The following is a 24,192-nucleotide window of genomic DNA, read 5'->3' as shown; positions in this document are numbered from 1 at the left end:
TGTGACCATCCAGTCTGTCGGCCAGAATCAGATAAAGAAAGTCCTTTAAAATGAACACCCCTGCAGCTTAATGTAATCTCCTTCACAAGGCTTTTAAACTACACCTCCTGGATGCAGAGGGTCTGAGAAAGACATTACCTTTTTACTTCCTGGAGAGGAAAGCAGAGAGGCAAGAGAAAGAGAGGGGTGTTAGAATGGTCCTTTTTTTCTGCGCCTCTAAGCTCCAAACCTTTCGTTGTATTTCTGCCTAATGTTACCTTAACTGTGAAACTTTACCGCAGTCCGAGTCCACATGCCTCATGCGGCATCTAAAATATCTTGCATTCCACAAAATGCACTATCTGGTTATGTGGATACTGTTTATACTGTAGAAACAACATGTTCAGGCAAACAATACATTTAATGGTGAACACTGTATACCAAACCTGGTGTAATACATTTAATGGTGAACAATGTATACCAAACCTGGTGTAATACATTTAATGGTGAACACAATGTATACCAAACCTGGTGTAATACATTTAATGGTGAACACAATGTATACCAAACCTGGTGTAATACATTTAATGGTGAACAATGTATACCAAACCTGGTGTAATACTTTTAATGGTGAACAATGTATACCAAACCTGCTGTAATACATTTAATGGTGAACACTGTATACCAAACCTGGTATATGGGATCTGTACAGGATGTTTAGACCATCATCCTAAAGACAACATGCTAATCAATAAGTGCCAACCTTTCTATTGGACAGAACTGTAAGAAATACAGAAACATGTTGCAACATTGTAGTGTTATGGTTGACGTCATATCTTCCAGCGCCAGATAGCCAATGGGTTGAGAGGAAATGATCAGTCATCAGTCTCATGTGTATGGTGGGCACACAGCCTAAATCAACCAACCACAAGACTCCAGGAACAAAAACACTGCACTGCAACCTAGTTCACGTTTCATTCTACCTGAATCTAATGTTAACTACAGGTATTTAACAATTGTTAAATGTATTATACAAAATAAATACTATGTACATTTATCACATACTGCACATAGAATCCAGTAAATATAACAGGAGAACGTCTTAGGATGAGCCAAAATCTAGAAGATTCCATCAATACCGTCTCGGTTAAAAAAAGAGGAAAAATGTAATAAATTAAACAACTTCATAAAATTATAACACCAAATATCTGGTGATCAAATTTTAGATATACTTCCTCTACCATGCAGAAGGAGTGTTAGATGTCATAGACTGTTGGATAGCATGACGCTGATGACGGTAGGAGTGTTAGATGTCATAGACTGTTAGATAGCATGACGCTGATGACGGTAGGAGTGTTAGATGTCATAGACTGTTGGATAGCATGACGCTGATGACGGTAGGAGTGTTAGATGTCATAGACTGTTAGATAGCATGACGCTGATGACGGTAGGAGAGTTAGATGTCATAGACTGTTAGATAGCATGACGCTGATGACGGTAGGAGTGTTAGATGTCATAGACTGTTGGATAGCATGACGCTGATGACGGTAGGAGTGTTGGATAGCATGACGCTGATGACGGTAGGAGTGTTAATGTCATAGACTGTTAGATAGCATGACGCTGATGACGGTAGGAGTGTTAATGTCATAGACTGTTGGATAGCATGACGCTGATGACGGTAGGAGTGTTAGATAGCATAACGCTGATGACGGTAGGAGTGTTAGATGTCATAGACTGTTAGATAGCATGACGCTGATGACGGTAGGAGTGTTAGATGTCATAGACTGTTGGATAGCATGACGCTGATGACGGTAGGAGTGTTAGATAGCATGACGCTGATGACGGTAGGAGTGTTAATGTCATAGACTGTTGGATAGCATGACGCTGATGACGGTAGGAGTGTTAGATAGCATGACGCTGATGACGGTAGGAGTGTTAATGTCATAGACTGTTGGATAGCATGACGCTGATGACGGTAGGAGTGTTAGATAGCATAACGCTGATGACGGTAGGAGTGTTAATGTCATAGACTGTTGGATAGCATGACGCTGATGACGGTAGGAGTGTTAGATAGCATAACGCTGATGACGGTAGGAGTGTTAATGTCATAGACTGTTAGATAGCATGACGCTGATGACGGTAGAGCTCAGACAGCCAGTGAGCAGCCAGTAGTGTGTGAGTAGACCGTTACTGCTGTGGAGGAGGGAGGTGGTGGAAAAGATGGCATCCGTCTTGTTTCTTGGCAACTGCATGTTACAGATGTTTCCTTCACAGCAAGCAGTGCAGACCTGGAATCAGGAATAGAGATAGAATCACCTTTATTCACCTAGTACATTAACACATACACAGAATTTGAATAGGTGAAATGGTGCTTCCAGCAAACAACTAAATATACAGACAGAACACATACAAACTACAGACAGAACACAGACAGACTACAGACAGAACACAGACCGACTACAGACAGTCCACAAACAGAACACAGACAGAGGAATTTCCAGAAAGAGAAGAGACCAGATTCTTATCCAAGTGAGATCATTGTAAACCAGGGCCTGGGGATTACCATGACAGTGTAGTAAATCACCCCAGACACCACAGAGCAGAGAGCCACATTCTGAACTGCAAATATTACTAATAAAAGTTCAAATATCATCTTTCTTTCCATACATGCTGGGGCACAGGGTAGCCTAGTGGTTAGAGTGTTGGACTAATAACTGAATGGTTGCAAGATCAAATCCCACAGCTGACAAGGTACAAATCTGTCCTTCTGACCCTGAACAAGGCTGTTAACCCACTGTTCCTAGGTTGTCATTGAAAATAAGAATTTGTTCTTAGCTGACTTGCCTAGTTAAATAAAGGTAAAATATAATAAAAATGTGTGTCCCCATTGTAAGTTAAATGTACTTGTAGGAGTTGCTTCAGCAGCTGTGTCAGAAATGTAATGTTATTCAAAGGAAAGAGGCTTCTTTAATGACCTTGTATCCTTCATGGTTGTCCTGGGTGCAGCCTGTAGACAGACAGTGGACCAGGGCCACGCAGCGTTTGGTCACAGACACAGTGTTCCCCTGGACGTCCATCACATGGAGGGTGTAGCAGTACCTGGTCTCTGTCAGACACACAGACACTGTCCTTAAAGGTGCAATCTCCAATATTTACAGCTGAGAGATGGATCCATTTCTCCAGCGCTAAATGTCAGGGCTGCTTAGCTTTATATATTGTCAAACTTGATCTAACATTTAGACACTATGGAATCCTGAGAAATAACGGGCCAATGAGCAATAAGTTGAACGATGATAAAAACACATCCCTTTCACATTATTGTATGTCAGTTAATGTAAACGCTAATGTAGCTTACTTTTCAACAGCAATGTAATTCATTTCCATGAATATCATGTGTTAATAATCTACTTCTTACTGAAGTGAACGGTAACACTGAAAGAGACTGAGGGTTCAGATGTATTCCAGTGATTTAAACCAATCCTCACGTTTCATGTGATAAACTACCCTTTATCATTTGTTTATAACTCAAAGAATGTGCTTTTAAGATCAAATCTTTAAGGCAACAAATAACTTCACAATGATTTCAGACATTTAGTAGACAACCATATATCTATATAAAAGAAGAGAGTCTGTGGAGTTATACAACCTGCCAATTCAATTTCTTAAATTAACATGTCCAGCTCAAGTGAAATACACTATGTTAAAGATACAGAGACCAGCAAAGAAAACATTGATAACCCTTCATTTTACAGCCTGGTATTTTCCTCTAATTTATATTTCTGCTCTGGACGGAGTCGAGAGGGTCTTAAAACAGGGTGTGATGATAGATACAGAGCAGGCTGTAAATACCAGAAATACCTTACTGTAATTACCTCGTGGGCAGTATACGTCCGGAGCCCAGCGATTGCATTCGTAGTTATCTGGTGCATCTTTACATGTGAAGCACTTGAACCCTCCAGGATGAGGTGTGGCTGTGGATACAAGAGGAGACAAGCACACGTCTATTATTCACCATCTAGATTTAATAACATATTTTTGGTAGATTTAATAACATGTACCAAAATGAAAAAACACTTCCCTGAATCAATACATTGTCATTACTCAATGAGCTATAGAAGAAATGCAAATTGTACAATTGACTCCTAATTGTGAGTTCTTGCAGTCCTCAGTGCTACAGCGATATGTAGTCCTCAGAGCTACAGCGATATGTAGTCCTCAGCGCTACAGCGATATGTAGTCCTCAGTGCTACAGCGATATGTAGTCCTCAGAGCTACAGCGATATGTAGTCCTCAGCGCTACAGCGATATGTAGTCCTCAGTGCTACAGCGATATGTAGTCCTCAGCGCTACAGTGATATGTAGTCCTCAGAGCTACAGTGATATGTAGTCCTCAGAGCTACAGTGATATGTAGTCCTCAGAGCTACAGTGATATGTAGTCCTCAGCGCTACAGTGATATGTAGTCCTCAGCGCTACAGTGATATGTAGTCCTCAGAGCTACAGCGATATGTAGTCCTCAGCGCTATAGTGATATGTTGTCCTCAGAGCTACAGCGATATGTAGCGATATGTAGTCCTCAGAGCTACAGCGATATGTAATCCTCAGAGCTACAGTAAACAAAAGATTGATGTTGCTGCTACAAACAGAGAGCGACATACATTTAACTACAGTACATACAGGACATTTAACTACAGTACATACAGGACATTTAACTACAGTACATTCAGGACATTTAACTACAGTACATTCAGGACATTTAACTACAGTACATACATGACATTTAACTACAGTACATACAGGACATTTAACTACAGTACATACAGGACATTTAACTACAGTACATACAGGACATTTAACTACAGTACATTCAGGACATTTAACTACATTCACACTGTGTGTCTTTGTTAAGTGTTATATTATGAGAGGACAATACAGTTTGAATTGAATTAATGAACCATCAGTTCAACCGTCTAGATTCTAGAATAGAATGGTCTCTAAACTTTGCATGGAGACCATCTGCCGTGATCAAACAGTAGGCTTGTTTAGTTTGTTCAATTGGCAACTATTACGTTAATACTAAGAACACTGGGAATCAGGCCTCCCATTGGATATTGTGCATCCCAAATGGCACCCTATTCCCTATATAGTGCACTAATTTTGATCATGGCCCATGGGGTAGTAGTGCACCATAAAGGGAATGACGTACCATTTGGGACACAGCATAAGACAGCTACAGGTCTCAGGGTCATCCAAACTTCACTCAAAGAACAAAAGTCTGCCTGCCTGCCTGTTACACACACACACACACACACACACACACACACACACACACACACACACCCCTCTAATCCACCCTCCATACCCCAAGCCCCCAGGGCTGGTCAAGGTCATCCTATCCCCCTGTACAAGCCGGGGCGTGGGTCCAAACAGACACGCATTTCTTGGGGAATTCAGCTCAGATATCCCTATGAAATTAACAACCATAAACCTGATATAGGAGCTCTTGGCTTATCAGATGTTGAAGGCAGATTGTGCCAAGAGAGCTGAGGTAAAATACATTAGACGAGATTTCAGTGTTTGACTGCAGGGAGATGTAGAGGAGGGGGAGGGGAACCATTAGGGGTCTGACCTCGTACGTTCCTGCCTCTTAGAGCTACTGTGCGTTTCCATATTTCTCACACGGCGGTGAGCGCAGTTCTCACTGTGGACCAGTATACTGTACTGTAGTGTGAGGAACTGAAGGCTGAGGGACAGAATGCGTCTCAGTTTCACAGAGAGAAAGGGGTGGAAAACAGGAAGTCACGTCTGGAAACTCGCACACATCTCACTGATACCTAACACCGCAGATGTAGTAAGCCAGAGACTGTGTCACACAGTGGTACATATTCTGAGTGGATGAGGAAGGTGTCTCTACACTGGCATTGTGGATGAATATTGTTTTCTTATAATCTCTTCATCTAGATATGGAAAGTACCTTCAAAGATGAAGGCAGGGTGGAGAGAGGCCTGACTGTGGCCATTAACAGCAGTGGCCATGTCACCTTTGTCTGGGGATCAGAGCAGAGGCGGCATGCACCTCAAAGATCTGAAGGGGGCACAAAGTACGTGAGGATGGCTGGGGGGGCTCTTCCGGCGAAGGGCCAAGCCCCCTCTTTGTAAATTGGAGAATTTTGCGTTTTTCAAACTCCTGAAACAGTTTTTTCCTGCAATCCCACCCTTCAGTCCCACCATTAAGCTCCACTCAACCCCTCCCATCTATCTCTGTTTTGATTTTGATTTGCTTATATATTGTTCAACTATGAATTTTCACAAAAGTGCTGAACCTTTCTATTCTCATAGTTTATACAGATCGTAAGTTAAAGATAAAGATTTTTGTTAAGAGTATTATTATATAGGGCTTCCGAGTGGCGCAGCGATCTAAGGCACTGCATCTCAGTGCAAGAGGTGTCACTAGAGTCCTTGGTTCGAATACAGGCTGTATCACATCCGACCGTGATTGGGAGTCCCATAGGGCCCAGCGTCGTCCAGGTTTGGCTAGGGTAGGCCGTCATTGTAAATAAGAATTTGTTCTTAACTGACTTGCCTAGTTAAAGGTTCAATTTAAATATTATTTATCGATTGACTATGACTTTTTAAATCACCCAGCAGTGCTATCTGCAGAGTTAGCTCCAAATGTTTCAATTCTTCAGCCATTCCTGAACCTGCGACCAAAAACAAGCTACATATGGACAGTACCAAAACAAATGAGCTAATGATTCTGTCTCTTCGCAGCAAAATCTGCAGAGCTGGGATGGTTGTATCCCACATATAGATAAAATGTTATTGGTTGCAAGAATTTTGTATCATAATCTAAGTTTTGAATCCAGCGTTGTTTTGTGTATCAGTTTATAAACCATGTGCCATGGAATCGGTACATTGAAATCTCTCCCCAACTATTTTGCAATCTATATGGAACAGCTGTCCATTTTTTGGTCCTTAAATAAAACTGGTATACTTTTTTATTTATCACAATTGTCTTTAACCAATGTTGGTCTTTAACGCAGGGCTGACAGACAAGTTCCTTACTTTCTCCCACTTCCACATGCCTCTTCCATTTTTGCGGTAATGCTGCAATTAGTTGGTTGTAATTTTGAGTAGAGCAGGCATATATTTTTGTTAGCTGCATGTGTGACAACTCCACCAGTCCTATTTATGATATCATTTACAAAGATTATACTGTTTTGGGGGAAAGTTATTTCCTGGTCGTTGTGGATCGTTTTTCTAAGTTCTGTCGTCTCCTCCCTTTGCCCGGTCTCCCTACGGCCCTACAGACTGTGGAGGCCTTGTTTACACACGTCTTTCGGCACTACGGGGTGTCTGAGGATATAGTGTCTGATCGGGGTCCCCAGTTCATGTCGAGGGTCTGGAAGGCGTTCATGGAACGTCTGGGGGTCTCGATCAGCCTTACCTCAGGTTTTCACCCCGAGAGTAACGGGCAGGTGGAGAGAGTGAACCAGGATGTGGGTAGGTTTCTGAGGTCCTATTGCCAAGACCGGCCGGGGGAGTGGGCAGCGTTGGTGCCCTGGGCAGAGATGGTCCAGAACTCGCTCCGCCACTCCTCCACTCCTCCACTAACCTCTCCCCCTTCCAGTGTGTATTGGGGTATCAGCCGGTTCTGGCTCCTTGGCATCAGAGTCAGACCGAGGCTCCTGCGGTGGACGACTGGTTCAGGCGCGCGGAGGGGGCCCCGGCGTACTCCGTTCGTTCCATCCTGGATTCAAGGCGTCGGGCGGGGGGCCTTCAGTACCTCGTGGAGTGGGAGGGGTACGGCCCGGAGGAGAGGTGCTGAGTTCAGGTGGCGAATGTGTTGGACCCTGAACTGCTGCGGGAGTTCCACCGTTGCCGGCCAGATCGCCTTGCGCCTCGCCCTCCAGGTCGTCCCCGAGGCCGGTGTCGACGCGCCGCTGGAGCCGCGCATCAAGGGGGGGTACTGTCACGACTTCCGCTGAAGTCGGCTCCTCTCCTTGTTCGGGCGGCGTTCGGCGGTCGACGCCACCGGCTTTCTAGCCATCGCCGCTCCATTTTTCATTGTTCCATTTGTTTTGTCTTGTTCCCTGCACACCTGGTTTACATTCCCGATCACACTGCATGTATTTATTCCTCTGTTCCCCCCCATGTCTTTGTGTGAAATTGTTTGGTGTTACGTGTTTGAGGTTACGCGCCAGGCTGGTGTTTAATGATTCGTATTTTTGCACGTAGTATGTTTATTTGGTATCTTTAGCTTTTGTGACTGTGTTTTACGCTCTGCACTTTTGCTGTTGTGGCTGGAGGTTTTGACGCAGTTGCGTCCGTCTGCTGTTTTCTCCTGCCTCAATAAAGTGTGCGCCTGTTCACAACTCTCTGCTCTCCTGCACCTGACTTCGCTACCAGTACGCACCCAACACCTTGACAGGTGGAAGTCGTGACAATAGCGACTCTAATTTGATTGATAGCCTGAAATGGCTTCTTGGTATCTAGTTATGAGGTTTGGAGATTGGGAACCTATCTGGGCGAGCTAAAGACAACTTCATAAAAGAAGAACAAAATAATGAATCATAATAATACAAATTACAATAATATATATTTAAAAAAACATTTACAGGACAAATCTGAGGGGGAACGTGCCCGTGTGCCCCCATAAGAACTCTGGATCAGAGGGTCATGGATGGATGCCCTTTGTCTTGGCTGTTATAATGGTCACATCACAGTATTGATGACTCATCTCAAAGGTCACTCAGAGACATTGCCAGCAGACTAAACCAGAAGAAAATAAAGGTAGGTATCAGACTCCATCTACTACAGTTTGATGCAAAAATACATTTCCAATGCATGTGTATTCATACTTGATGGATGGAGGAGGATGATGTCCTTCACAGTGAAGTCCCGTGATTGAGCCGCTTCCAGCCAATCAGCGATTAGCGTTAAAAGTAGGACCCAGGCTGCTGGCCAGGCCTCCATCATTGGCTGAGACCTTCCACATGCAGCTGTCTGATTGGTCAACGTCCAGGACACTGTTGAGGGAAATCAATCAGTGAATAAAATATTAAAGGTAAACATCCTCAGAGGTGGAGAGAGACAGCGACAGAGAGAAAGAAAGAGATGGATTGAGAGATATCGATCAGTACATCTGGAGTAGGTGATCAGTTATCTGAATCTCACTCATGCTGTTGTGTGTGCTGTGCTTTGCTTCATTAGCTAAATGTCATCCAGACCCCGACTCAGATGGCATCCAGTAACTAACCCTATAGTGAATCCCCTGAAGCTAGGATCACAGTCTACAGTAATAGATTGATGACGGCTTTTCTCAGGTTGCTTGAATGGGGTAATGATTACTTTGAGGACCGACATATCATATCTATTAAATATTATTAAAGCTGTTTTACTAATCTATTACTAAATCATCTATTATACTCTATATCTATTAAATGTTATCAAAGCTGTTTTACTAATCTATTACTAAATCTTCTATTATACTCTATATCTATTAAATGTTATTAAAGCTGTATTAATAATCTGTTACTAAATCATCTATTATACTCTATCTATTAAATGTTATTAAAGCTGTATTAATAATCTGTTACTAAATCTTCTATTATACTCTATATCTATTAAATGTTATTAAAACTGTATTACTAATCTGTTACTAAATCATCTATTATAGTCTATATATGACTGTTAAATATTATTAAAGCTGTATTACAAATCTGTTACTAAATCATCTATTATAGTCTATATCTATCTATTAAATATTATTAAAGCTGTATTAATAATCTGTTACTAAATCATCTATTATGGTCTATATCTATTAAATATTATTAAAGCTGTATTAATAATCTGTTACTAAATCATCTATTATAGTCTATATCTATCTATTAAATATGATTAAAGCTGTATTAATAATCTGTTACTAAATCATCTATTATAGTCTATATCTATCTATTAAATATTATTAAAGCTGTTTTACTAATCTGTTACTAAATCATCTATTATAGTCTATATCTATCTATTAACTATTATTAAAGCTGTATTACAAATCTGTTACTAAATCATCTATTATAGTCTATAGCTATCTATTAAATATTATTAAAGCTGTATTAATAATCTGTTACTAAATCATCTATTATAGTCTATATATGACTGTTCAATATTATTAAAGCTGTATTACAAATCTGTTACTAAATCATCTATTATAGTCTATATCTATCTATTAAATATTATTAAAGCTGTATTACTAATCTGTTACTAAATCATCTATTATAGTCTATATATGACTGTTCAATATTATTAAAGCTGTATTACAAATCTGTTACTAAATCATCTATTATAGTCTATATCTATCTATTAAATATTATTAAAGCTGTATTACAAATCTGTTACTAAATCATCTATTATAGTCTATATCTATCTATTAAATATTATTAAAGCTGTATTACAAATCTGTTACTAAATCATCTATTATAGTCTATATCTATCTATTAAATATGATTAAAGCTGTATTAATAATCTGTTACTAAATCATCTATTATGATCTATATCTATTAAATATTATTAAAGCTGTATTACAAATCTGTTACTAAATCATCTATTATAGTCTATATCTATCTATTAAATATTATTAAAGCTGTATTAATAATCTGTTACTAAATCATCTATTATAGTCTACAACTACTAACTATCCCTATTCCCCTCCCATTGAAAACACAAAGCATTGTAACTGAACAAATGGTTATGGCAGTAAGAGAGCTCCAGGTCAGGCTCCTGGCCCCCACCGGTCACACAGTGACCCAGAGAGGATGGCTCAGTCATGGGGAAGTCATGTTAAGTAAGCCAAAGCTCTACAGCTAAATAACCAAAGTCAGATTAGCTGATGTTAATGTTGTTAATCTCTGACTCTGTAAAGCAATAAGAGGAGCTGGACAAAAAGAAGACCAACTAGATTAGAGATGGAATGTCCGTTTAGTTTTCCTACGTTATACAGCCTGACTACCAGTCCAGGCCAGAGAGGACAATGGTAGGTCTGCCTGGAGGGAGACTGGTGGCTGCCCCACTAAAGACCATCTTTACTTCCATACCAGTGAGCCTGGTAAATGGGACCAGTACCCATGACAAAGCCCCTGATGCTGGACTCTCTATGGGTTCAGACCAGGGCCAGATGACCAGCCTCCTCTCCTCCTCCATGACTCTGGATGCACAGACAACTTGGTTCTACAAGGTATGGGCCAATGGTAGGGGTTCAATTACTCAATCCCGGGTAGAGAACAATACTGATAAGATTGGAATTTTACACCTTGCAGAGATAAGATATTGATGGACTTTATTAATCCACATTCTGCCGAAAACAGAAACTTTTTTTGCACTATAACAAAGCCCTCTGTCACGTTCGCCATCTTCAAACTCCCGATCATAAATAAACCAAGGCGCAGCATGCATGGAATTCCACATCTTAATGAAGATGAAACTCACCAAAACAACAAAACACCTAAACGTGCCGTTCTGGGCTGCTCACAGGCAGCTACACAAAAACAAGATCCCACAATCACGTGGGAAAAGGGCTGCCTAAGTATGATTCCCAATCAGAGACAACGATAGACAGCTGCCTCTGATTAGGAACCATACTCTGCCAAAAACAAAGAAATAAACAACATAGAATGCCCACCCCACATCACACCCTGACCTAACAAATAGAGGAATAAAACGTCTCTAAGGTCAGGACGTGACACCCTCCTTTACCTCCATTTAAAGCCGTGTGAGGCATTTTTTTTAAATAATCAATTTATTCACACAATTTACCTTGCTAAGTAGTCTTATCCCATATCAGAAAGATAATCAATATTCATTGATTGAACTTCAAACAAACTCCCCAATCTCTAATAAGAAGCCTTGGCGTGCATCATTATTCAATAAAGTATCTTGAATAAAGCCCACTAGCAAAAAGCTAGAGGGTGACCAGGTCTAGCCAGCCTTGGCTTGAACATGAAGTCACATTTATAAGAGTAGCTAGATTTTTAAGAGATCAGATGGCTTCCATTCCGGATCCTTTAATTCCACTTCAATCGGAGGTTGACGACCGTACGGTTGTATTTTTACCTGCTGCCCTTCATGACGACCGTACGGTTGTATTTTTACCTGCTGCCCTTCATGACGACCGTACGGTTGTATTTTTGCCTGCTGCCCTTCATGACGACCGTACGGTTGTATTTTTACCTGCTGCCCTTCATGACGACCGTACGGTTGTATTTTTACCTGCTGCCCTTCATGACGACCGTACGGTTGTATTTTTACCTGCTGCCCTTCATGACGACCGTACGGTTGTATTTTTACCTGCTGCCCTTCATGACGACCGTACGGTTGTATTTTTACCTGCTGCCCTTCATGACGACCGTACGGTTGTATTTTTGCCTGCTGCCCTTCATGACGACCGTACGGTTGTAAATGTTTGTTTTCTTATAATTTCTCACAGTTTCTTATAAATGCTTTAATATAATATGTCTGTGGTCTATAGAGACTGTTATAATTTGTACTTCAATAACGCTCTAATTATGTATAAATATATTTATGTGCAATCTTCATGAGATACACAGCAGACAATCTAATCCAAACTAAAAGATAAGTATGATATATTTACTCTATATTTATTCGTATCAGATTGATGCACATATAATTCTAAGCACATTATATAGTTTCCATTCAAGTCTTTCTTTTCAAAGCATGTCAACTAGAATACATTGAGACAGGAACTTCAAATCTTCCTCCTTCCTCTCAACCCTTCTGCCAGAGCTGGAGCAATAAACATATCTGTCACCAACACTTTACTACCTGCATGCCAGTGGAGGCTGAGGGGAGGACGGCTCATAATAATGGCTGGAACGGAGTCAATGGAATGGCATCAAACACCTGGAAACCATGGAAACCATGTGTTTGGGGTATTAGATACCATTCCACCTATTCCGCTCCTGTCATTACCACGAGCCCGTCCTCCCCAATTAAGGTGCCACCAACCCCCTGTGCTGCATGCATTCTTTTGTAAATGAAAGCTGTGGTTTGTTTTAGCATATAAAGTAATATTGTATTTTATTTTGATTAGATTCAAGGGCAGATTTACAGTGGATTGATGGCAGGAAATGGTTTCAATTAAATCCTTCCTCTAAGATGAGACCTGCATAGAAACCACATGCGTTTTCTCTCATCATTATATCTCTCTCTATTTCTTTCTCCATTTCCATCGCTCTCTCTTTCTCTGCATTCCACTGGCCACTGGCCAGTAATCACTTGCCCAGGTGGAAGGTCAGGCAGGCAATGAGAGAGAAAGACAGAGAGAGAGAGAGAGTAATGTTTACTGTTCATTTATGTTGTTTATTTCACTTGCTTTGGCAATGTAAACATGTGTTTCCCATGCCAATAAAGCCCTTAAATTGAATTGAATTGAGAGAGGGTGAGAGAAAGAGAGAGAGTGAGAGAAAGAGAGAGAGAGAGAGGGGGGAGAAAGAGAGAAAGAGGGAGAGAGGGGGAGAAAGAGAGAGAGGGAGAAAAAAAGAGAGGGAGAGAGAGGGAGAAAGAAAGAGAGAGAGAGAGAGGGGGAGAAAGAGAGAAAGAGATAGAGAGGGGGAGAAAGAGAGAGAGGGAGAGAGAGAGGGAGAAAGAGAGAGAGGGAGAGAGAGGGAGAAAGAAAGAGAGAAAGAGAGAGAGAGAGAGATGCAGTTATCTACAGTGATTGTGCCACAGAGCAGCATAACTGTGCCTGTCTCACCTGAATCATTCACACAGCTCCCAAACACACTACACACACACACACTGCACTGGACAGACAAACCTGAACAAGACAGACAGAACTGGAGAAGACAGAACTGAAACTGATGAAGGCCGAGAGGCAGATAAACAAACATTTATTAATTTACTGGCAAGCACAGTGCAGTGCGAAGGTTTTCTTTTCTCTCCACAGTAGAGTGGCAAAATAAATGTTTTCTGACTTCCTCAACAAAGTTCCCTGAACCAGGACTCCTGTCCTCCTGTACTAGGGCCAGGTCAGAAAGGTGATCCTGAACCAGGACTCCTGTCCTCCTGTACTAGGGCCAGGTGGGAAAGGTGATCCTGAACCAGGACTCCTATCCTCCTGTACTAGGGCCAGGTGGGAAAGGTGATCCTGAACCAGGACTCCTGTCCTCCTGTACTAGGGCCAGGTGGGAAAGGTGATCCTGAACCAGGACTCCTGTCCTCCTGTACTAGGGCCAGGTGGGAAAGGTGATCCTGAACCAGGACTCCTGTCCTCCTGTACTAGGGCCAGGTCAGAAAGGTGATCCTGAACCAGGACTCCTGTCCTCCTGTACTAGGGCCAGGTCAGAAAGGTGATCCTGAACCAGGACTCCTGTCCTCCTGTACTAGGGCCAGGTCAGAAAGGTGATCCTGAACCAGGACTCCTGTCCTCCTGTACTAGGGCCAGGTCAGAAAGGTGATCCTGAACCAGGACTCCTATCCTCCTGTACTAGGGCCAGGTCAGAAAGGTGATCCTGAACCAGGACTCCTGTCCTCGGGCCAGGTCAGAAAGGTGATCCTGAACCAGGACTCCTGTCCTCCTGTACTAGGGCCAGGTGGGAAAGGTGATCCTGAACCAGGACTCCTGTCCTCCTGTACTAGGGCCAGGTCAGAAAGGTGATCCTGAACCAGGACTCCTGTCCTCCTGTACTAGGGCCAGGTCAGAAAGGTGATCCTGAACCAGGACTCCTGTCCTCCTGTACTAGGGCCAGGTCAGAAAGGTGATCCTGAACCAGGACTCCTGTCCTCCTGTACTAGGGCCAGGTCAGAAAGGTGATCCTGAACCAGGACTCCTGTCCTCCTGTACTAGGGCCAGGTCAGAAAGGTGATCCTGAACCAGGACTCCTGTCCTCCTGTACTAGGGCCAGGTCAGAAAGGTGATCCTGAACCAGGACTCCTATCCTCCTGTACTAGGGCCAGGTCAGAAAGGTGATCCTGAACCAGGACTCCTATCCTCCTGTACTAGGGCCAGGTCAGAAAGGTGATCCTGAACCAGGACTCCTGTCCTCCTGTACTAGGGCCAGGTCAGAAAGGTGATCCTGAACCAGGACTCCTGTCCTCCTGTACTAGGGCCAGGTCAGAAAGGTGATCCTGAACCAGGACTCCTGTCCTCCTGTACTAGGGCCAGGTCAGAAAGGTGATCCTGAACCAGGACTCCTGTCCTCCTGTACTAGGGCCAGGTCGGAAAGGTGATCCTGAACCAGGACTCCTGTCCTCCTGTACTAGGGCCAGGTCAGAAAGGTGATCCTGAACCAGGACTCCTGTCCTCCTGTACTAGGGCCAGGTCAGAAAGGTGATCCTGAACCAGGACTCCTATCCTCCTGTACTAGGGCCAGGTCAGAAAGGTGATCCTGAACCAGGACTCCTGTCCTCCTGTACTAGGGCCAGGTCAGAAAGGTGATCCTGAACCAGGACTCCTATCCTCCTGTACTAGGGCCAGGTCAGAAAGGTGATCCTGAACCAGGACTCCTGTCCTCCTGTACTAGGGCCAGGTCAGAAAGGTGATCCTGAACCAGGACTCCTGTCCTCCTGTACTAGGGCCAGGTGGGAAAGGTGATCCTGAACCAGGACTCCTATCCTCCTGTACTAGGGCCAGGTGGGAAAGGTGATCCTGAACCAGGACTCCTGTCCTCCTGTACTAGGGCCAGGTGGGAAAGGTGATCCTGAACCAGGACTCCTGTCCTCCTGTACTAGGGCCAGGTGGGAAAGGTGATCCTGAACCAGGACTCCTGTCCTCCTGTACTAGGGCCAGGTCAGAAAGGTGATCCTGAACCAGGACTCCTGTCCTCCTGTACTAGGGCCAGGTCAGAAAGGTGATCCTGAACCAGGACTCCTGTCCTCCTGTACTAGGGCCAGGTCAGAAAGGTGATCCTGAACCAGGACTCCTGTCCTCCTGTACTAGGGCCAGGTCAGAAAGGTGATCCTGAACCAGGACTCCTATCCTCCTGTACTAGGGCCAGGTCAGAAAGGTGATCCTGAACCAGGACTCCTGTCCTCGGGCCAGGTCAGAAAGGTGATCCTGAACCAGGACTCCTGTCCTCCTGTACTAGGGCCAGGTGGGAAAGGTGATCCTGAACCAGGACTCCTGTCCTCCTGTACTAGGGCCAGGTCAGAAAGGTGATCCTGAACCAGGACTCCTGTCCTCCTGTACTAGGGCCAGGTCAGAAAGGTGATCCTGAACCAGGACTCCTGTCCTCCTGTACTAGGGCCAGGTCAGAAAGGTGATCCTGAACCAGGACTCCTGTCCTCCTGTACTAGGGCCAGGTCAGAAAGGTGATCCTGAACCAGGACTCCTGTCCTCCTGTACTAGGGCCAGGTCAGAAAGGTGATCCTGAACCAGGACTCCTGTCCTCCTGTACTAGGGCCAGGTCAGAAAGGTGATCCTTAACCAGGACTCCTATCCTCCTGTACTAGGGCCAGGTCAGAAAGGTGATCCTGAACCAGGACTCCTGTCCTCCTGTACTAGGGCCAGGTCAGAAAGGTGATCCTGAACCAGGACTCCTGTCCTCCTGTACTAGGGCCAGGTCAGAAAGGTGATCCTGAACCAGGACTCCTGTCCTCCTGTACTAGGGCCAGGTCAGAAAGGTGATCCTGAACCAGGACTCCTGTCCTCCTGTACTAGGGCCAGGTCGGAAAGGTGATCCTGAACCAGGACTCCTGTCCTCCTGTACTAGGGCCAGGTAGGAAAGGTGATCCTGAACCAGGACTCCTGTCCTCCTGTACTAGGGCCAGGTCAGAAAGGTGATCCTGAACCAGGACTCCTGTCCTCCTGTACTAGGGCCAGGTCAGAAAGGTGATCCTGAACCAGGACTCCTGTCCTCCTGTACTAGGGCCAGGTCAGAAAGGTGATCCTGAACCAGGACTCCTATCCTCCTGTACTAGGGCCAGGTCAGAAAGGTGATCCTGAACCAGGACTCCTGTCCTCCTGTACTAGGGCCAGGTCAGAAAGGTGATCCTGAACCAGGACTCCTGTCCTCCTGTACTAGGGCCAGGTCAGAAAGGTGATCCTGAACCAGGACTCCTGTCCTCCTGTACTAGGGCCAGGTCAGAAAGGTGATCCTGAACCAGGACTCCTGTCCTCCTGTACTAGGGCCAGGTGGGAAAGGTGATCCTGAACCAGGACTCCTGTCCTCCTGTACTAGGGCCAGGTCAGAAAGGTGATCCTGAACCAGGACTCCTGTCCTCCTGTACTAGGGCCAGGTGGGAAAGGTGATCCTGAACCAGGACTCCTGTCCTCCTGTACTAGGGCCAGGTCAGAAAGGTGATCCTGAACCAGGACTCCTGTACTAGGGCCAGGTCAGAAAGGTGATCCTGAACCAGGACTCCTGTCCTCCTGTACTAGGGCCAGGTCAGAAAGGTGATCCTGAACCAGGACTCCTGTCCTCCTGTACTAGGGCCAGGTGAGAAAGGTGATCCTGAACCAGGACTCCTGTCCTCCTGTACTAGGGCCAGGTCAGAAAGGTGATCCTGAACCAGGACTCCTGTCCTCCTGTACTAGGGCCAGGTCAGAAAGGTGATCCTGAACCAGGACTCCTGTCCTCCTGTACTAGGGCCAGGTCAGAAAGGTGATCCTGAACCAGGACTCCTGTCCTCCTGTACTAGGGCCAGGTCAGAAAGGTGATCCTGAACCAGGACTCCTGTCCTCCTGTACTAGGGCCAGGTGGGAAAGGTGATCCTGAACCAGGACTCCTGTCCTCCTGTACTAGGGCCAGGTCAGAAAGGTGATCCTGAACCAGGACTCCTGTCCTCCTGTACTAGGGCCAGGTGGGAAAGGTGATCCTGAACCAGGACTCCTGTCCTCCTGTACTAGGGCCAGGTCAGAAAGGTGATCCTGAACCAGGACTCCTGTCCTCCTGTACTAGGGCCAGGTGGGAAAGGTGATCCTGAACCAGGACTCCTGTCCTCCTGTACTAGGGCCAGGTGGGAAAGGTGATCCTGAACCAGGACTCCTGTCCTCCTGTACTAGGGCCAGGTCAGAAAGGTGATCCTGAACCAGGACTCCTGTCCTCCTGTACTAGGGCCAGGTCAGAAAGGTGATCCTGAACCAGGACTCCTGTCCTCCTGTACTAGGGCCAGGTGGGAAAGGTGATCCTGAACCAGGACTCCTGTCCTCCTGTACTAGGGCCAGGTCAGAAAGGTGATCCTGAACCAGGACTCCTGTCCTCCTGTACTAGGGCCAGGTGGGAAAGGTGATCCTGAACCAGGACTCCTGTCCTCCTGTACTAGGGCCAGGTCAGAAAGGTGATCCTGAACCAGGACTCCTGTCCTCCTGTACTAGGGCCAGGTCAGAAAGGTGATCCTGAACCAGGACTCCTATCCTCCTGTACTAGGGCCAGGTCAGAAAGGTGATCCTGAACCTGGACTACTGTCCTCGGGCCAGGTCAGAAAGGTGATCCTGAACCTGGACTACTGTCCTCGGGCCAGGTCAGAAAGGTGATCCTGATCCAGGCAACGTGATATTCCAGGTCAAACAAGGAACAACAATCCTATGTGAATGACTGGGGTTCTTCCCTTCACAACAGTACAGAGGCACAGAGAGAGACGCTAATACCTTCTGTTGTGTTCAGGGATCCACAAGAACTAGTCAGACCAAATGTTGGTGTAGTAGTATGATTCTCTCTATGATGTCATTTATCTCTGTGGGATACTACAACACAGAGTAAGAAGCTAAGAGACTTCTGAACCACTGTAGTCAGCCAACAGAGGATTATACATTAGACATGGGCCTCTATCTATGACAATCTTGTTAGTCCCAAGTAGCTCAGCCGGTAGAGCATAGGGCTTGGAAAGCCAGAGTTGGGGGTTTGATACCCATGGGGGACCAGTAGGAAAATCTATGCACTCCCTACTGTAAGTCATTCTGAATAAGAGATTATGAAAATGACTAAAAGAGGCTCGGGTTTGTTAAGATAAATTATACCTTAATCCTAAATGACAACAACAGCTTAACTATTGGCCCTGAAGAGACAGCAACTCAGTCTAAGTGTAGTGCTGATCTGGAAGATGATAATAACCTGGTCAAAAGGAATTTCCCTCAGGTCACATAGCATATGTCTCATGTAACAAAATCATTGGTTTTGGATTCCAAAGAAAGACTGGTCGCAATTAAGCTTTAAATCAAAATCCATTCCATTAAAATTCAAGATGGAATCGTGCGTAGAGCACAGATTGCTGGACCACTTTGAGGTGTTGTAAGTCAACTGTAAGGTCTCTTAACCCTCTGGTAACTCCATAGACAGGGCCGTATTGTGGGAGTAGATATGGTGGTTATACAGAGGGCAGGCTGGGTTAAGAACCTGCTGCTGTTCGTTGTACAGGAAGTCACTCACTGTACAATACACTATTAGAAAAAAAGGAGCTATCTAGAACCTTAAAGGGTTCTTCGGCTGTCCCCATATGAGAACCCTTTGAAGAACCCCTTTTTAGTTGCAGGTAGAACCCTTTTGGGTTCCAAGTAGAACCCTTTTGGTTCCATGTAGAACAGGTTCTACCTGTAACCAAAAAGGTTTCTCCTATGGGGACAGCCGAAGAACCCTTTTGGAACCCTTTTTTCTAAGAGTGTACTCTATGTTTCAATGGACTGAAGGCCATACTGTACCTCTACGTGCCTGGTCTCTGGGACTGACTGCTAGAGAAGTAGTAGGACTGGCACAGAGAAATGTATGGCGGAGGCGTTGTGCCCTTCAGTGTCACTGTGGAACGTCAACAGGCTGTCTGGGAGGCTGCTGGTGATATAGTGCTAGTCGTTGAGATATGGTCTACTCTCCAAGAGCTCCGGACATCCTGTTGGTTCTATTACTGTACCATCCTGCCCTTTATCATGACGTAGAACATTCCTTTATGATGGCGTAGAACATTCCTTTATGATGACGTAAAACATTCCTTTATGATGACGTAGAACATTCCTTTATGATGACGTAGAACATTCCTTTATGATGGCGTAGAACATTCCTTTATGATGACGTAGAACATTCCTTTATCATGACGTAGAACATTCCTTTATGATGACGTAGAACATTCCTTTATGATGACATAGAACATTCCTTTATGATGACGTAGAACATTCCTTTATGATGACGTAGACCATTCTTTTATGATGACGTAGAACATTCCTTTATGATGGCGTAGAACATTCCTTTATGATGACGTAGAACATTCCTTTATGATGACGTAGAACATTCCTTTATGATGACGTAGAACATTCCTTTATCATGACGTAGAACATTCCTTTATCATGACGTAGAACATACCTTTATGATGACGTAGAACATTCCTTTATGATGACGTAGAACATTCCTTTATGATGGCGTAGAACATTCCTTTATGATGACGTAGAACATTCCTTTATGATGACATAGAACATTCCTTTATCATGACGTAGAACATTATTTTATGATGACGTAGAACATTCCTTTATCATGACGTAGAACATTATTTTATGATGACGTAGAACATTCCTTTATCATGACGTAGAACATTCCTTTATGATGACATAGAACATTCTTTTATGATGACCTAGAACATTCCTGTATGATGACGTAGAACATTCCTTTATGATGACCTAGAACATTCCTTTATGATGACCTAGAACATTCCTTTATGATGACCTAGAACATTCTTTATGATGCTTTATGATGACCTAGAACATTCCTTTATGATGACGTAGAACATTCCTGTATGATGCTTTATGATGACCTAGAACATTCTTTATGATGCTTTATGATGACCTAGAACATTCTTTATGATGCTTTATGATGACCTACAACATTCTTTATGATGCTTTATGATGACCTAGAACATTCCTTTATGATGACCTAGAACATTCCTTTATGATGACCTAGAACATTCCTTTATGATGCTTTATGATGACCTAGAACATTCTTTATGATGCTTTATGATGACCTAGAACATTCCTTTATGATGCCAAGCTGATTTAGGGCTCTATTCAATCAGATCCGCTTTAGCCTACATCCACATAGTGGTTGTTTTGTCAGATCCACAAGTGGTTCCTGGCATTATACATAAAGTGGGCATTGCCATTGGCTGCACGGAGTCGGATTAAGAGAAATCCCATGCAGCCTTGTTTGAACACTGGAATGTGAGATGTAATCTACACCTTGATTAGGCTGATAGAAATCCTCATATTGATTAATGATTTTAAATTTGAGATATAGCCTACACTTTCTCATTCTACCTCTTCCCCTCCTGTATTTTTTTATTTAGCTCCTTTGCACCCCAGTATTTCTACTTTGCACACTCATCTACTGTCAAATCTACCATTCCAGTGTTTTAATTGCTATATTGTATTTACTTCGCCACCATGGCCTATTTATTGCCTTTACCTCCCTTATCTCACCTCATTTGCTCACATCGTATATAGACTTATATTTCTACTGTATTATTGACTGTATATTTGTTTTACTCCATGTGTAACTCTGTGTTGTTGTATGTGTCGAACTGCTTTGCTTTATCTTGGCCAGGTCGCAGTTGTAAATGAGAACTTGTTCTCAACTTGCCTACCTGGTTAAATAAAGGTGAAATAAATAAAATACAATTCTGAACTTCTACTGTGAGTGGGATGGGTGTGGCTTCGTGACAATGATCAACAGTAGCTGCTCACCGATTTGACACCTCCGACACCGCCAAAACATCAGCTATGTGGGTGTCGGCTATCGCCGGTTAATGCTTGATCTGATTGAATCTAGGCCTTAATGCTGGGTGCTGAGATTGGTGTAGACAGGCAGACAGGTGGTGTGAGGCTATGAAGTAATGAATGGACCAGCGGACGGATTGACACACAGCAGGCTCTGGACCTCTGGACCTCTGGACCTCTGGGCCTCTGGGCCTCTGGGCCTCTGGCTGCCTGGAGTCACAGACTTTGATTCTCTACTTCTCCCTCATCTCTTCTTCCTGCCCCTGTGGTTCCACTACTTCCATCTCTAATTAAGTGATTTGTAAGAGAGAGGCCCGCTTTGGACTACAGGGGCCAGAGGCTGTCCCTCCCCAGTTAGGGTGCTGTACAAATGGAATTTCTGTTGCATGGCCTTTACGTGAAAAGGGAGAGCGAGAGAGAGCAAGAGAGGGGGAGAGGAGAGACCACTGACTTCTGCATATTAAGGAAAGGAGGCATCTAAAAAAATTCTAAATTACAAGACTCACAACAGCCACACTCACACCCTGTTCCACACTCTCACACACAGACAGACTGCCTCTGTGATGGCCAGCCAGACCACAAATAGACATGTTTTTATTTGAGTGAGTTTAAAAGGAATTCCGGCAAACAACTTGTTTAGAATGCTTCCCAATACCTATTTATTTTAAAGTTATAGCATGAAGCATGATGCATCTTTTTAAGTAGTTGGGAAAATACGGACTGGAATTGAAGATAAATTGAGAACACATGCAGATGTATTTGTAGGAGAGGCCAGACAGACTTCCTGAGAAAATGCCAAATACACTGCATTCGGAAAGTATTTCCAACCACTTTACTTTTTCCACATTTTATTACATTACAGCCGTATTCCAAAATGGATTAAATCGTTTTTTTCCCCATCATCAATCTGCACACAATACCCCATAATCACAAAGCAAAAACAGGATTTAAAAAATGTTTGCAACAGAAAACAATCTGACAGTGGGCTGCAGGAACATATGTGTACAGTGATGTCAGTGTGAGGACTCTGCACACCTGGACAGTAGTAATTCTACAGTATGGTTCTAGTGAACCTGCTGATGGTAGAAGCCTCAGGGCAGCCTGCTGTGTTTGAAACCCTGTCATTCCTATAGCCATAATAACACCACTTAACACTGTAGTGTACCTCACTTGTTTAATGTAGGCCTACCACACAGCTGTAGAAGAGTGCTTCCCATCCCGGCCTAGCCCTTCCACATACTGTATCTGACCGATTTTAGCACTAGCAAACCTGATTTAGCTACAATACAATAAAATATAACAATATGGCCAACTGTTAAATCTGGAGAGAAGAATTCCTGCTCTCTCTGCTCAGTGTGTCGATTGTCTTTCATGGTGCTGAGGCAGCTATAAGTAAATTTACACTCAGTGGATTATTTATGGGCTAGGCGCATATGGCAGCACTGCACTGGCATTGCAGTTCCTAAACCTGTGCCATGCACCTGCTAACGTTACTACTTTAAGTATTCTCTAAATCAGTTTGACAGCTCTGCAATCTCATCCCCTTTGAATGGGGATCACTTAAAATAATGGAATGCTCACAATTCGTAACCTGCTGAATTTGAGAAAACTCAGTTTCAAATAGTTTAAAACGAGATAGAGAGCTAATCGTATTTTATATAGTACAGAGACCACTGTAGGTAAAACGTACAGTTTCCAAACAACTCACATTTGACTAGTAATCAACTAAAACGCGCACTGATTTGTCTGTTGGAAATATAGACAGGTAGGAAGCATGCAGATAAGAAGAGTTGTTTTTGTGGATCACAGCTGTTTTTACCTCTCATATCTAATTTCATTGTGCACAGTGTTCAACCTAAGGAATCATTTAGAAAACTGCACCGCAATCTCTGAAAACAACACTTACCCAAATAAAACGCCCCCCGAACTTCGTGGGTAAATCAACTGAAGAATATTCCACTTGTTATTCTAGATAAACTACATTCGGGCTCAGAAGTGGATGTGTAGCCCGATAGAATCGACATACTACTGAGAACGAATGCCGCTCTTTTCGTCCTCTTGCAGCTTCGGGAGTTTCTGTAGGCGTGTATTGTGCGTAACCATTGGAACGTCAGTGCAGAGAGATGCAGGGGGATTGGGAAAATGTGGGGTCTTCACTTTATCCATCCCATATCCATTGTGTTAATCTACACATACTATTGTCAAGACATGGCAAGAGAAAATGTTTTTCAATATCAATATATTGACTTTTAAGAGCTATAATGGTTATTACAATTTTGACTATGCTATTTGTTATTAATTAACTCTTACACATATTATAAAATCACTCCAATAAAATTAAGAGGCTAGAATGGAAACATATTTGTAATTTATTAAACTGTTTTACACAAACCTAAATCAGTTCCACATAATCACTGTCCTCTTGTGGGGATAACTCTTTAGGAGCAACACCCAATAAATATACTATTAGCTGGCTCTTTGAAGTCTGTTATAAGGGGTTTAGATTCCACTAGGG

The 24,192-nt window shown here is 43.7% G+C and overlaps 1 protein-coding gene across 1 annotated transcript; it reads right to left on the bottom strand.

Annotated features, from left to right (window-relative positions):
- Positions 1–424: 424 nt before the first annotated feature.
- LOC106574761 (ly6/PLAUR domain-containing protein 6) lies at positions 425–23,750 on the bottom strand. The gene is made up of 5 exons (XM_045698233.1): positions 23,584–23,750; positions 8,839–9,006; positions 3,852–3,950; positions 2,955–3,085; positions 425–2,267 (listed from the first exon to the last, which is right to left on the bottom strand). Exons 2-5 carry the CDS (start codon positions 8,954–8,956, stop codon positions 2,085–2,087), a joined length of 531 nt encoding a protein of 176 aa, XP_045554189.1. The 5' UTR covers positions 8,957–9,006; positions 23,584–23,750; the 3' UTR covers positions 425–2,084.
- Between the last annotated feature and the right edge of the window lie 442 nt (positions 23,751–24,192).

The sequence above is a fragment of the Salmo salar genome, chromosome ssa16, assembly GCF_905237065.1.
Source record: "Salmo salar chromosome ssa16, Ssal_v3.1, whole genome shotgun sequence".
NCBI lineage: Eukaryota > Metazoa > Chordata > Actinopteri > Salmoniformes > Salmonidae > Salmo > Salmo salar.
The sequence above is the reverse complement of the archived record's forward strand: the minus strand, read 5'-3'. Positions and strand labels throughout refer to the sequence as shown.